The 16,547-nt window shown below is 38.2% G+C and overlaps 1 protein-coding gene across 7 annotated transcripts in view; it reads right to left on the reverse strand.

The window, feature by feature from the left end:
• Positions 1-16,547, reverse strand: part of LOC100488346 (plasma membrane calcium-transporting ATPase 4) — a 145,188-nt gene that overhangs the window by 66,002 nt on the left and 62,639 nt on the right. For 5 of the 7 annotated variants that reach the window (XM_031896858.1, XM_002932973.5, XM_012970637.3 and 2 more), the window contains 4 exons: positions 12,899-13,156; positions 12,639-12,764; positions 11,811-11,939; positions 8,406-8,441 (listed from right to left, as the gene is read on the reverse strand). In XM_031896858.1, the coding sequence (XP_031752718.1) occupies positions 8,406-8,441; positions 11,811-11,939; positions 12,639-12,764; positions 12,899-13,156 (549 nt within the window). The remainder of the gene's footprint in view (positions 1-8,405; positions 8,442-11,810; positions 11,940-12,638; positions 12,765-12,898; positions 13,157-16,547) is intronic. The other 2 variants (XM_018091532.2, XM_018091531.2) reach the window with 1 other exon arrangement.

Raw genomic sequence — 16,547 nt, forward strand, 5'->3', positions numbered from 1 at the left:
TTGAAACAATTTTATTTATGCACAGTTTTGAAAGGGTGCCAATAATTTTGTCCAGCCCATTTTTGGAGTTTTGTGTGACATTATGTCCAATTTGCTTTTTTTTCCTCCCTTTTTTGTTCTGTTCCAATACACACAAAGGGAATAAACATGTGTATAGCAAAACATGTGTTACTGCAATACTTTTCTGTGAGAAATACTTGATTTTCTGGAAAAATTTCTGGGGTGCCAACAATTTCGGCCACGACTGTATATATATACCGTATTTACTCGAGTATAAGCCGATCCGAATATAAGCCGAGGTACCTAATTTTACCTAATAAAACTGGAAAAACTTATTGACTCGAGTATAAGCCTAGGGTGGGAAATGCAGCAGCTACTGCTAAGTTTTAATAATCAAAATAAATACCAATAAAATTACATTAATTGAGGCATCAGTGGGGCATATGTTTTTCAATATTTATTTCAAAGAAAAACAGTAAACTAGCTCTGTAAGCGGAGAAGAGGGTCAACAAAAACAATATGAGTACTACCCCACGCTCATTGCACATTGGCAAACTGGCAGCAGACCCGGTCCCGGAGGAGATGTAAGGGGAAATAAGTATTACTTGTGGGAGCCTAGGCCAGGGCACTGGAGGCTCTGGTTGCAAGTGGCCTAATTTGCACACAAAGGAGAGAGGGTGCTAGTCTAGAGGGACCCATGGCACCCGACTCGAGTATAAGCTGAGGGTGACTTTTTCAGCACATTTTGGGTGCTGAAAAACTAGGCTTATACTCGAGTATATACAGTATATAAAAAATGATGGAAAGCTGGCACTCAGGTATTGTCATATCACAGTATGCCTTGGTGCAGTGTAGAAAGTCAATGTAGCACAATTAGAACAGATGCCGCACTCACAGGACTTAGTGAAAAAATAAAGAATGCATTTATTATGAAAAACATCAAACTAACGTTTCGGCTGTCTCCACAGCCTTTCTCAAAGTGAACAAACATTGCTACAAACCCACTCTTAAACCCAAATTGGCGCCAAAGTGTAGCTGATGACGTCACACAATGTATGGCCAATAAACACCCACCAACCATGTATAAATAAACACACGAATAAGGTTTTATAAGGTCAAATAAATTAAATCAAAGTGATTGAAAACAAACTCACAAATGTTCATATCTATAGAGAAAGGAAAGATTTAAGTAAAGTGCTGAACTGCAACTCACACTCTATGTCGAGTATACCAAAAGAAAAATGATAACATGAAGGTAGGAAAGGGAACGTGGCCAGATCATAGTAGATTCCAGGTTTTAGCACTGTTAGGGTAGTTAAAATGACAAGGCGAATAACCATCGTCTGCGAGTCTGTCAATGATGGGAGGCGTTAAGGTGGATGAGGGAATCTACGTGAGTCACTGTGAATAACGGTGATGTCACTTGGATTCTTATTCTACTACCGCTCCCTAAGAGCTACGGCTGTTCCCCACACAGGATCACGATCAGATGCCCAACAGTTCCGCCAGCAACAAGGTAAGATTGTGACTTACAGAATTTTCCCTTTGGCTGTCCAACTCCCCGAATGCAAACCGGGTGCCCATAATGATCCTGGATATGTAAGCTCCGGATGCGAAGGTTCGGAGTCTGCGCCTAGCATCTCAGTTACTATGGCAACCCACATTTACGGTGGCCGTGTTTATGAGAGTTATTCGCCTCGTCATTTTAACTACCCTAACTGTGCTAAAACCTACTATTTTGGAATCTACTATGATCTGGCCATGTTCCCTTGCCTACCTATATTGTATTCCTGATGATTCTTTTGGTATACTCGACAGTGTGAGTTGCAGTTCAGCCGTACGGGTTGCTCTTCTGCACTTTCTTAAATCTTTCCTTTCTCTATACATACGTACATTAGTGAGTTTGTTTTCAATCACTTTGATTTAATTTATTTGACCTTATTCATGTGTTTATTTATGCATGTTTGGTGGGTGGTTATTGGCCATACATTGTGTGACGTCATCAACTACATTTTGGCGCCAATTTGGGTTTAAGAGTGGGTTTGTAGCAATGTTTGTTCACTTTGAGAAAGGCTTTGGAGACAGCCGAAACGTTAGTTTGACGTTTTTCACAATAAATGCATTCTTTATTTTTTCACTAAGTCCTGTGAGTGCGGCACCTGTTCTAATTATATATATACTTATCTATATATGGAGGGACTCCGATTTCTGCCCCTTTACCTGGGTTCCCCTTTAGGCAGGCGGTGGCCTTGTGGGATATGGACACGTAAGGGTGGTCCTAATTGTGTGTGTAATTATTCTTTCCAGGTTAAAAGTTTCCTCTGAAATTCATCAGTAACCACTAGGTGGCGGTATTCTGCAATATCAAAGGGGATGACCTCCAACAATGAGGTCTTTCTTCTTGGGACTTCCCCTCTCTAAGAGGTTAGCTACAGGAACCAGTTTAGATAGTTCAGTTACATATTTTATAGTCGCTCTATGAGTGAAAGGATAGATAGTGTTATTTAGTTCAGCAGCTTGAGGCCCCTCGAGGAGATCAGTGAGATTATCACCTCCCGGCATTACCAGCCGTAGTTCAGGTACATTCAGTGGCTAGCTCAGGTCACAGCATATTCCCAAAGAGGGGAGATCTGGAGCAAGAGAAGCTCCTGATTTGGATATTGGGGAGAGATACCTGAATCTGCATTTAATACTCCTGAATGCTATTGGAAATAAATAAAGAGGTTCGTTTGGTTAATCAGCAATATCAAGTCTCCTGGTCAATTCCTCCCCAGGCGGATCACCAGCAACCGGGTAAGCACTCACCCAAGGGGCAGCAAGGTCCCGGGAGTTGCAGAGAGTTTGCCAAGTTGAGGCCTACACAAATCAACACAGCTCAAATAGCACACATGCTCAAAGATACTTATAGCCAACACTACATATATACAGATGTATAAATACACACACACAAACAATGGAGGACACAAATATTGAGCTCTTTGCACTTTTTTAAAATAATTCAAACATTACTTTAAATTAAATTAATCTACTGCAAAGGGGCATGCCCCAGAAACCTTACAGTGTGATGCAATGAATGTGTAGGTTAATTCCACTTATATTTCCATATTATAGGAAAGGTGCCGCCCCTCTAAACCAAGCACAAGACTACTTTTTGAAGAGAAGCAGGAGGAACAAGGACTTCAGAAAAAAGACTGTTGAGTACCCAACCAGAAAGGGCACTATATTGGATAAAATGATCTCTTACAACCAAGAATGAATTACAATTAACAGTGACCAATGTTTACAGACTCAATTTCAGGGAAGCAGACTTTAGTATCCCATAAACTTAAGAAGATAGATTGGTAGAGGAGGTTTTAACTAAAAACACTTAAAGGGATACTGTCATGATTTTTATGGTATTCTTTTTATTTCTAAATTACACTGTTTAAATAGCAAATAATTCACTCTACCATTTAAAATTTTATTCTTGAATCAACAAATGTATTTTTCTTAGTTATAATATTGGTGTGTAGGCAGCCATTGTGCCAGAGTTTTTTTACAAAGAGCCAGCGCTTCATATTAAAACCGCTTTTAAGTAACCTACTGTTTCTCCTACTCTAACTGAAGCAGTCGCAAGCCGCACATGGATTTCTTACTATTGAGTGCTATTCTGAAATCTACTGGGAGCTGTTATCTTGCTACTTTCCCATTGTTCTGCTGATCGGCTCCTGAGAGGGGGGTGATATCACTCCAACTTGCAGCTCAGCAGTAAAGTGTAACTGAAGTTTATCAGAGCACAGGTCACATGGCTATGGCACCATGGGAAATGAAGAATATAGTTAGCCCCATTTAAAATTTCAAAATTAAGCTCTATTAGCTTAAGAAGCTCTATTAACTGATGCATATTGAAAAAAAAAACACGTTTTCCCATGACAGTATTCCTTTAACAGAAAAGGTTGCCATTTAAAATTATAATAAATCATTGCTGTACCCCATGTTTTTCTTAGAGAGAAATCTCAAGTACTCTCTATGTGGCTTAAGTCAGATTTATTTGTAAACTAAAGTTGCTTAACTAAAGTTTAGAAGAAAGCATTTATAGGAGAAAGAAAGTAATTTTGGCATTTTACTGCAAATAGATTTGCCACATTAGTGCCACCTAGAACAATATATTTATTCTGCAGAAATCATTACCATACCTGAGTAAACAGCTTTAGAAGCTTTCTCCTGCTTAAGATAGCAGCTGCCATTTTTGGTAGCTTCCTTCCTGAAGTCTCTAGCCATTATAGCTGAGATCACACATTCCTAAGGGAGGGGGGAGGAAGAATTCTGGTGGGGTGGGGGAGCATGAGGGGAGAGAGGAGAGAACTGAGCAGACTCTGTCCCCGGAAATTAAGGCTGTTTCTGAGAGCAGACGTCAGACACTGCAATATCATGTTTACAAAAAAAGACACAAGAAATCCTGTGTTTCTTTTGATAGAGGACTCATGGCAGTGTTTCTGTGAGTGCTTATGGCTGTATTTACATAGACCTTTCTGATAAAGCTTACTTAGTTTTTACTTTTCCTTCTCCTTTAAGAAATATAAGTGAGAGACACTTATTTTAGGACGAATAAATACTACAAGTTTTGTAAAGCAACAATCAAGGAGTCAAAAATAGAAAATTAGAAAATGAGAAACTGACTGCATCCTAAGCAAAGACTAATCCCACAGTTTTTTTTTTTTTTTTTTTTAAAAACAGATATTTTGGTTACAAGGAATGTTGAACAAGCAATCAGTTATGGTTCAGCTCAAGAAAGTTGTCAGTGGCTGACAAAATATAAGGTATTTTATGGTTTTAGCAAAAGTAATCTAAAAAAGGCCCCTGTCTGGTAAACTGTCTGATACTTAGAGAGTTAGTTACATTTTAGTCAGGTCACTTTTTCTGATTTTCTCAGATTCCCTTCCTCTGTTATGGTACCAATGTATTAAAGGAAAGCTGTAATTACTATCTCAACCTGGCCTGTAAGTCTGACATCTGTTGTGGGCAAGCTACTTGAAGGTTTGTTTAAGGATCACATTTAAGATTGAGCAATGTTTTGAGAATTTTGGCATGCTACATGTCCCTACTATGCCACTTTTTTTTACTCATTGTTCATGAATTTATTGTTTATAAATTACATGGGGCAGGCATCAAAAGCAATTTATGTGTGTTTGTTCATGACACAAAAACTTTATAGGCCAATTAATTCCATTCAAAATGTTGCATGTTTGAAAGGGAATCTGGACAGACTGGGCAGCTAAGTGACAGATGAAATTCAATTCTGATACATGTAAGGTCATGCAATACAAATATATGCAAATCAATCATACCCTTAATGGGATTAAGTTAGAAACATCCTTGATGGACTTCCATTTATATTAGAAGAAAGAATGTTCTATCTTAAGATGGAAAAGATTAAGAAAAGATTTTTTACAGTGAGGGCTGTGGCTGATATATATTACTGTTTCAAGAGAGGGTTGCACAGCTTTTTAGAAAGTACAGAGTTACTGAAATGAACTCTTAGTACAATGTGGTTCCAGGGAGTGGAAGGATTTTTTTTTTTTTTTTGCCCCCTTAGAAAAAACTGGAGTTTTTTTTTCTCTTTCCTCTGAATCAAATAAGCAGTTAGACAGGTTTTAACTGAAAAAAAGAAAAAAACTGAAATTGTCTTTATTCAACCTCATCTTGTTGTTAGCCTACTTTGATTCAGTTGACAACAGATGGTGCCAGTTTAAATTGTATCTTGCATCCACATTGAGGGAGGTTGGCTACAGTGCCATGGGTCAAAAACTCTTTGATTACATAGCATAATGTAGCTATGGGAACATGAAGTTTTCCCTGAGATGAATTTGAAGCCTCAAGACTATCCATCCTTTCCTAAAACTTTCTGTCTTACCTTCTCCTTCATGTTTAGTGTAAAACACACAAGCAACACCTTAAACTAATCCCAGGTGAGTTTATTTACAAATTAAAGGAACATCACCTGTATATTATCCAAATATGTCTTACAGCTTCTAAAGTGCAAGTATTTTGGCCCAATTCATTTTAGAATTTTTGTCTAAAAAATCAGTAAGCTTAAGTAATTTCTTTCAATCTTTCTGTGCTGTTCCACTGAAAATAAGATTACCATAGCATTGTAATTTCAACAATTTTCTGACAGAACTGGTGAATTATTTGGATAAAGTGCAAAGATTCTGATATTTTTGGTCACTACAATACCTACTCTTCTGCTCCATTCAGGACCTTGTTTACGGTATTGGGTGTGATTTATTCTAGGAAGTAATGAATTACCCAGTAATGGACAGTGCAAGAAAAGGAAATTTTTACCACCCAAACAGCAACAGTAACTTTCATAGTAGCAATTAAAATTTTTATTTAATTGCAGACACAATAAATCTGTTGGATCGCTCAGAGGGAAATTACTTTTTTTCTGGAAATTCAAAACCTGAATAACTACACAAAATTTGGCAAAGTAATGTTTTTCTCTGCAAATGTAATTGTTGTAAATGTTATTAACAAACCTGTTTTTATGAACTGCTTGCATTTCTTAATATTGAACAGATTTCCAGGGAATCCCTTTCAATAGATGTGTTTTTTGTTTTTTTTTTAATACTCACCATAAACAGTTATGTGGCCTGAATATTGCTGAATAGTTTATCTAAGGCAGACAACATTTATCTAAGGCAGTGCTGTCCAACTTAGTATATGTAGTGTGATAGTTATTTCTCATATAACATGTTCAAGGGCCAGATTAAATTAAAATGATGATATCATACAGTGAAGTGTATGGAACCTTTCAGCAGACTGGGGGCCACAAAAAGCCTTTGAATGGCCACATTCAGCCCACAGGCCTCCAGCTGGCAGCCTTGATCTAAGGCAGTGCTGTCCAACTTCTGTTGTACCAAGGGCCGGAATTTTTCCGATCTACGTGGTGGAGGGCCGATAATGGAAGCCAGTTTTGACCACTCCCCTTTTTGAAACCGGACCCACTTGAAACCACACCCATGTTATCACATGACCATACCCATATTAATGGTTGTAGTACAGCAAAAACCTGCTATACTCTGCCTGCCCTACCCTGCCTTTGTGTGTACCATACTCTGCCTTCCCTACCCTGCCTGCTTGCCATACTTTCACTGTGTGTGCCATTCTTGGCTGGTTTGTGCCATACTTGGCCTGTGTGTGCCATACTCTGCCTGCCCTACTCTGCCTGTGTGTGCCATACTCTGCCTGCCCTACCCTGCCTGCGTGTGCCATACTTTCACTGTGTGTGCTATTCTTGGCTGGTTTGTGCCAAACTTGGCCTGTGTGTGCCATACTCTGCCTGCCCTACTCTGCCTGTGTGTGCCATACTCTGCCTTTCCTACCCTGCCTGTGTGTGCTATACTCTGCTTGCCCTATGCTGCCTGTGTGTATGGCACACACAGGCAGCCTAGAGTGACACAATGCTGGCACTGCTCCTACAGTCTGCACAATAACTATATATTAAAAAACTTTTTAATTGCAGTACCACCTCAGTATATGTTCTTTTTGTAGTATGCAGGGATAATTTTTGGGGTTCTACTGCTCCTGAGGTGTGAACAGGGGAACAATGGGGGTGATTACAGCCTGAGCCTGAGGTGTGAACACTGCAGGGGGTGAACAATACAAAGATTAAAAGGTGTGAACAGTACAGGGGATTACATATTTAAACAATACAGCCTGATTACAGGCTGAATCTGAGGTGAGAACCATGCAGGGTGGGCAGTTAATCACAGTACTGATACCATTTAAAGCTTACACAAAGGTAAGCCATCAAAGCAGCCAGACAGGTGGGGGGCCACACAAAGGGGGGTCGCGGGCCGCCAGTTGGACAGCACTGATCTAAGGCATTTGCCAACAAAGACACTCTATTACTCTATCAGTAGTGTAATAGAAAATAAATAATAAGAAAGTGAATGGGACTGAAATAGAAAGAAGACTTATGTTTAAAGTAAAGGATGTTTACATTAGAAATAAGTGGTAAGAAGGATAAGGGCATGAGAGAAATTGTGAATGGTTAGGCATGGAAGCCTGTAAGAAAGTGTTTTTGTTTGAGAAATTTAGAATAGTGAACACTCGGGTTTAGAACCCCAAGAAATCCCTGCAGGGAAGAAACTGGAGAAAAAACCCATACACAACATAAACACGATATAACAGAAGACCAAAGAGTGTTTCAGAAACTACATTTGCTTTTTTAAGTTACTCTGTATTCCAGCAGTAAGGACCTTGACACCCTTTGCAAAGACTTGCAATAAAATTCTGCTAAGAATGTACAGGATACCATTGCTGGGTAACTGTGAGAAGCAAAGCACAAAGGCTCACACAACAGATATGTAGAAGACTGACGCAGGTGTCCCAGCAAAAAAAAAAATTCAGTAGCTGATTACCTTTGTTGCGATTTTCTGAGGGTCCTGGTTTTTTACCTGTTCAGATAAAGAAAACAAAAAGGGGGAGGATATCTGATCACTCTGAATTAATGGATAATGCAGCAGAAAACCCTTAAGGTGAAAGAAAGGGAGACAAACAACACTCACTGGAAGATGAGCTCATGTAGTAAAAAAATGCATAAATGTAAAGGGGGTGGTGAGACTGAGAATAACAGGGGAGGTAAAAAGATATTGTTAGGCTACTGGAGAACGCAGAGCTTCGGAAAGATGTGCAATAGAAGAAAAGGTAAGAGAAAGAATGTCAGAAAGCGAGATGGATAATGGAAAAAATAGTTAACCAACTCACAAAGAAAACTTTAATAAAATAATATACTGAAGTTAAAAACACTGAAAAAACACAGTGAAGCAAGATGGACATGAAAAAACAAGTATAGTTACATAGGGTTGAAAAAAGACCAGAGTCCATCAAGTTCAACCCATCCAAGTAAACCCAGCACACACAACCCACACCTACCAATCTATACAGTCACATACATAAACTATTTTACAACCACTCATACTAACTGTAGATATTAGTATCACAATAAGCTTGGATATTCTGATTGTTCAAGAACTCATCCAGGCCCCTCTTAAAGGCATTAACAGAATCTGCCATTACCACATCACTAGGAAGGGCATTCCACAACCTCACTGTCCTCACCGTGAAAAACCACCTACGCTGCTTCAAATGGAAGCTCCATTCTTCTAATCTAAAGGGGTGACCTCTGGTGCGTTGATTGTTTTTATGGGAAAAAAGAACATCCCCCATCTGCCTATAATCCCCTCTAATGTACTTGTACAGAGTAATCATGTCCCCTCGCAAGCGCCTCTTTTCCAGAGAAAACAACCCCAACCTCGACAGTCTAACCGCACAGTTTAAATCTTCCATCCCCTTTACCAGTTTAGTTGCACGTCTCTGCACTCTCTCCAGCTCATTAATATCCTTCTTAAGGATTGGAGCCCAAAACTGCACTGCATACTCAAGGTGAGGCCTTACCAGGGACCTATAAAGAGGCAAAAATATGTTCCCATTCCTTGAGTCAATGCCCTTTTTTATACAAAAGACAGCACTTTATTTGCTTTAGTAGCCACAGAATGACACTGCCTGGAATTAGACAGCTTGTTATCTACAAAAACCCCTAAATCCTTCTCCATTAACGATACCCCCAACAAACTACCATTCAGTAGATAGTTTGCGTTTATATTATTTCTACCAAAGTGCATAACTTTGCACTTATCAACATTGAACCTCATTTTCCAGTTTGCTGCCCAGTTTTCCAATATTTTCAAATCGCTCTGCAAAGTGGCAGCATCCTGCATGGAACTTATAGTTTTGCACAATTTAGTGTCATCAGCAAAAATAGAAACAATATTGTCTATGCCCACCTCCAGGTCATTAATAAACAAGTTAAAAAGCAAAGGACCAAGGACTGACCCCTGCGGTACTCTTCTAACCACACTGGTCCAATTAGAAAATGTTCTATTTACCACCACTCTTTGTAATCTATCCTTCAGCCAGTTCTATATCCAATTACAAATATTACGTTCTAGGCCAATATTCCTCAATTTGATCATCAACCTTCTGGGAGGTACTGTATAAAACACTTTAGCAAAGTCCAAGTAGATGACATCAACTGCCATTCCAGCATCGAGGTTCCTGCTCACCTCCTCATAAAAGGCGACTAAATTAGTCTGGCAAGATCTGTTACGCATAAAACCATGCTGGCACAAACTTATAGTATTGTGAACTGCACTGTATTAAAGTACCCTATCCCTTATTAGCAATTCGCCAGTCTCTCGGCACCATGCCAGACCTCAACGAATCCTGAAAAATTATGTGAAGAGGCTTGGCAATCACAGCGCTCAGCTCATTTAATACCCTGGGATGAATCCCATCCGGTCCTGGACCTTTGTTTACCTTTACATGTTCAAGTCTCTTTTGAATTTCCTCCTGAGTGACCCATGTGTCAGTAGCTAAATTACTAGAACTGGGCATATTAAAAGGGAAGCCTTCATTAGCTGGCTCCTCAGATGTATAGACAGATGAAAAATAAGGAGTTCAAAATTTCTGCTTTTTCCCCGTTCTCATCAACCAACTTACCCCCCTGTGATAATAAGGTTCCCACCCCTTCTTGCTTCATTTTTTTACCATTCACATAATTAAAAAATAATTTTGGATTCTTTTTACTCCTAGCTGCAATATCCCTTTCCATCTCTATTCTAGCTTGCCTGATAGCTTTTTTGCATGCTTTATTTGCTTCCTTGTACCTGATGAAAGTTTCGTCTGTCCCAGCTAACTTGAATGCTTTAAAAGCACGTTTTTTCTTACCAACCTCGACACTAACACTTTTATTCAGCCATAAAGGTTTTGCTTTGCGATGCCTCTCCTTCGTACAAGGGGAATATACTGTTGTGTATACCAGCAAAGCAATGTTTTAAAGATGTTCCATTTTCCTTCCGTGTCTAACCTAAGCCTTTCCCAGTTGACACATTGCAGAGATGCCCTTATACTGGCAAAGTCTGCACATCTAAAATCGAGCGTTTTAGTTACTCCCTTATAGAGCTGTCTCTGCAGCATTATCTCAAAGGAGACCATGTTGTGATCACTGTTCCCCAAATGCTCACCCACACAAATGTTAGAGATGAGTATGGATAGAAAAAGTCTGTGAATAGGACACAGTGAGTGTTAAAAAACTGTTGCAAAGCAAAGATGTGAGGACAGCGGAAGGTAAAAGGAATTTTTCCAAAAAAAATCTCCTAGAAAAATTAAGACAAGTTTGTAAGGATTTCCAATTGCAAGCAGGAGCTGATATAGGAAATACAGGATACAGGAACTGATATAGGAAAATTAAAACCAATATTTTCTTTCCAACCATGTCATCTAAAATACAATTGACAGTCACAAATTGCTAAATTAGTTATGTATACGTATGCACACCAGATCACAAAAGCAAAGAAGAAATATTTCTATTCTGTGTTTTAACTTACTTGAAGACTGCTGTAGTATGTAGACCTCTGCACATGTAAATATAGTCTGATACAAACCAGAATCATTTGTAAAGGGCTGACATAAACCCAGTTTTGTTTTATTTTTACAATATTTATTAATATATATTAAAACATTTTTGGAATTGTACATACATAATTTGTTTCATTTAAAGTGTCAGATCGAAGATTTTATACAACGATGTAAAAAAAAAGAAAACAAAAAAAATGTTACACAATCTCAATATCTGTTTTTTTTTTTTTTTTTTTACTTAGATTGTGAACTTACAATGAATCATGAGCAAATCCAAGTGAGTTACTCTTGTTCCTTGGTTGCTCATTATAAACCCAATTTTTAAATACTGTGCAAGGGATTATTACCTTTTTTGGATTTTTTTTCCTCTTCACCTCCCTCATTTGCACCTAGCAAAGTGAATATTATGCCAGTTTGAGAGTTGACACCTACTGCTGTGACTACCATACGTCCAGACCCTTCCATTACGTGTGTTCCTGTGGGCAAACAAGGCAGAAGCTATTACTAACATCATGGAGCTAATTTATATATCTATTTATTTTAAATATTTGAGGGTTATAAAAATTGCAATAATCTAAAACTTCCTGATATGCCCAGAATTTGCATTCAATTCTAAACCCCACAGTACCTGTGGCATACCATTGCAAGTCTGGTGAAGGATTCCATTTTGTGCCATTTAGTAACCCTATAGCTATAGGGCTTAATGTAGTTTGGCTGCAAGTCTAAAATGTGCACTTTTAAACATATTTGTGGGGATGTAGGTACAATATTTGCACATACAAACATTTAATTTACAACTGTGCATTCATCTTTGACGGTATGTTCCCTTTTACTCATAACATATTTGATGCGACTGCATCAGTGATCAGGGTCTGACTGGGCCGGCGGGACACCAGGAAAAAACCTGCAGCAGGTGGGGTGGGTGGAAGAGGCGTACTTGCAAATACCAACTGGGACGGGGGGCCCTAGACACCTTAGTCCGACAATGTCAGTGAATAGCCAAAAAATGTGCCAGATTATGAACCGATTTGCTACTTGTGTGGATTCATCAAGCAACAGAGAACTGCAAGGGCCACCATACAATTTAAAAAAAAAAAAAAAATACAACCAAAATCACCAAATTTAGACAGCACTTCTATTTAGAATTAACCCCACAGGTATAGAAACAATTTTACCTGACAAAAGCATGGGGTCTTTCTCTAATGATTTTTTCACCTGATCGCTCTCCCCAGTTAGAGAGCTTTCATCAATTTTTAAGTCATTGCCTTGAATCAATATCCCATCAGCAGGAAGGAGGTCACCTGTATAACAAACAAATACATCAGATTATACATCAGATCATAAAACAGGTTTACAGTGGAATGCTGGGAAAATAACAATACTGTTATTGTATTTCTAAACAGTGATAGTCTATAAAAACTCTTCCTATACATACCATATTTTATTTGTGCAATATCACCGACTACTAGCTCTGCTACAGGGATTTGGATAACCTGTCCTTTGCGGATAACAGTGAATTTCTGCTCCTGCTCAATTCGGCTCTGTAGGCCTCGAAATTGCTTCTCTTTGCTCCAGTCATTGAAGGCGGTAACAAGCACAACTATGATGACCGAGAATAAGATGGCTGCCCCTTCAATCCATCCAGCTTGAGCCTCACCTTCATCCTCCACTCCTGCAGCAGCTTCCCCACATACTGCAAAAAGGAAAGTAGGAAGAATTGAGATTCTAACAGTACTATCATCTCTAAATGCATATTAATTAATCTGAGTTAGCAAACAAGTGCCACAGTTCACAGATCTTCATTAAAGGAACAGTAACACCAAAAAATGTTTGTTTTAAAGTAAATGAAATATAATGTACTGTTGCCCTGCACTGGTAAAAGTTGTGTGTTTGCTACAGTAACTCTACTGTAGTTTATATATAATAAGCTGCTGTGTAGCCCCGGGGGCAGCCATTCAATCTGGAAAAAAGGAGAAAAGGCACAGGTTACATAGCAGATAACTGATAAGCTCTGTAGAATACAATAGTGTTTTATCTGTTATCTGCTAAGTGCCTGTGCCTTTTCTCCTTTGAATGGCTGCCCCCATGGCTACATAGCTGCATTCTTTATATAAACCATAGTAGTGTTTCTGAGGCAAAACACCAGTTATACCAGTGAAGGGCAGCAGTACATTATATTGGAATTTCTTTCATACACTTTAATTTTTTGGTGTTACTGTTCCTTTAACTTAATATAACTTGTTTTTATATAAATATTGTTTTATATAACATAATAAAAACATTGTGTGATATTACTAGTTAGCTGATTGATATATATTTAAAACAAATATGTCTTCTCAAACACCTAAACAGAGTAGCAATAATTTCTGACAATTTAATTCTTAGCCCAAGCAAGCCTCTCAACCCTGTTATGTTTCAAGAGGTTTCAAAGCTAATAAATGATCCTGCAGCCCTGCTTCCTGTTTTTTTCTGAACACTTCCTTTAGTTTGCGCTCATTCATCTGTGCCTTGACATCTGATCCAGACAATCTCATTTTATACAGGCTAGTGAACTTATTTACTTGTTACATATTTACAATCTTGTTTTTTTGCCATATAGTAGTGTAAGCCACTGTGCTCAGAGAAACATTTAGGGTTTTTTGTTTTGCAGTTTTTCTGTAAAAATATATTTCTTTCCACAAAGTGCCATAAATAGCATTATATGTTTGTATCTGACTACCTATAACATTCTATAAGAACCTATACCTTCTAAATTAGTGCTTTAGTAGGACAAGTGCACAGAAAATGCTATTTAATTATAAAGGTAAAAATCCAGTAATGACATCAATGGGAAGCCAAACACGTCATCTATGCCTAATTTCAAAGAATAAAATAAAGTCCATTTGTAATATTTGTGATTGTTTTGACTAAAATTTTATACATATTCCTATATAGCAATTTTGTTGAAATTCTACCAAAAATGCTTAAAACAGGAAGTTCAAGTTAGCATTTAAGTTAATAACAGTTCTTATGTGCATCTAAATAAAAGTTATTGGCAACAAAGGATTGTGTTAAACTACACCCCTCTGTGCTAGAATCTGATATGAAGGAAATGTGGTAGGTCATTTTACTCTGAGAGATCTACTGTATAGCAGCAACTCAATTTCTGGTGCTGAATATCTGAGAAGATGGCAGAAAGATTTGATTTACTAAGGCACAAATAAGGTGCAGTCAGAAGCTCCAATACAAAAATACTGCAAAAGATAGAAAATATGCTAGGAAAGTCAGCGCATTAGACAGATTTATTGCATGCCTCAGAGAGGCAACATTATATGAACTGGACAGGGACACTGAGGTTCTAAGCAGAGGAGATTGAAACATAGTATGCAACGGTCCAATCCTTTCAGGATCACATTGTGGATGTGGAAAAGCAGAATTATGCAAAGAGACAGGGTGCATAGTGTAGCCAGCTATGCCATCTCCCAACCCAGCACTGATGTGGAATCTACTTCAGTATTGAGAAATTGATGTGAGCACTTTAAATGTGACATTGCCCCTCCTAAAATTTTCTGAGACAATACTTTACAGACTGAACAAGTCTTTCTATGCAGGCCCTCTACTATTCATATTCTTATCTCTTGTTTAAACCACTGCCTGGTTGCTAGGGTAAATAAGACCCTAGCAACCAGATAGCTGCTAAAATACAAAATGGAGTGCTGCTGAACAAAAACCATAAAAAATAAAAAAGAAAACCAATTACAAACTGTCTCCCAATATTAATGTCTACATCATATAAAAAGTTAATTTAAAGGTAAATTACCCCTTTAAGCACAGTTTCCCAGCACTGGGATTCCAAGTCATATAATGAAGGGAAAAAATTACATAATTATCCCTATGTAAGGTACCAGCAAGAGTCATCTATAATTATGTTTTTTGACAGCTTCTATAGCAAAACTAGGGGGCACAGTGGGACACGTTATGATTGGGTTTACAACCCCTTGAAGAATGACTTGATTATTTCAGTACAGTACAAAGTACAAAATTCAGTGAGATGAAGCTTATTTTCGCTAGATCCCCTTTAAAGGAGTTTTCACAGAGAAGGGAATTACTTGAAAGTACATTGTTGAGAGAGGTGCCTGATGGGGAGGATTCTGAGAAAGACCTTTAAGCTCACCTCAATTCTAACTGAAGTAGAGGCTGTTCTAGTTCAGTAATCTTTACATACAGTGGCACTCAACTGTTAATGCTAGGACATTTCTTTATTAGGCAACAACTTACAGCACTGCCATGATCTAAGGATCCTACAGTGTCTCAAAACTGTTCCACTCAACAGTCATTGTCAAGGAGGTGGAAATTCTGTAAAGAAATATTTGCTAGATTTGAGATTGGTTCACTGCTACAAGGGATGCATCTTCATTCAAAGTTGGACATTTGGTGTTGGTTAAAGAAGATAAAATGTGTGGTGGACTGGTATAACTAAACGTTTGGGGCCTTGGAACTGCCAATCGCATAAGCTCATGTTCCTTGAGATTACTTTAAGGAACTGTGCTGAGACAGCCAATACATTTATTTTAGCCACTATTAGTCCAAATTGATAAACTTCTAATGAGAGTTCACAGGGCCAAAGGATGCTGAATCTTTGTGTAAGATTTCTATTATATGTTAGTTATGATATATATATATATATATATACCTATAAAGAGGACCAGCACACCATTTCACAGCAATTCTTTTATTCTATTTATTCATTCACCGTGCATTTAAACTGGTTTAGAGTGCAGATACACAGCTTGACTTATGTATATATACCTACAGAGACAAGGAGAGAGAAAGCTACAGATCTCAGAATCCATCTGCTACATATTAGAATGCAATATTGCTTATTGGTTTGGGTTGCTTTCTAAACTATGTTTTCCTGTTCATATGAGAGGGTGTATACGTTCTCTCTCTCATTCTGAAGCTGCATGTTCCTAAATAAAAGTCATCAGCCACAAAGGATTGTGTGGAACTACACTCCTCTGTGCCAGAATTAGATACCAAGGAACTCTGATAAGTCATCTCACCCTGAATGTTAGTGAGTTGTACTTTATAGTTGCAACAGTCTG

This window comes from Xenopus tropicalis, chromosome 2 (genome assembly GCF_000004195.4).
Source record: "Xenopus tropicalis strain Nigerian chromosome 2, UCB_Xtro_10.0, whole genome shotgun sequence".
NCBI classification, from domain to species: domain Eukaryota; kingdom Metazoa; phylum Chordata; class Amphibia; order Anura; family Pipidae; genus Xenopus; species Xenopus tropicalis.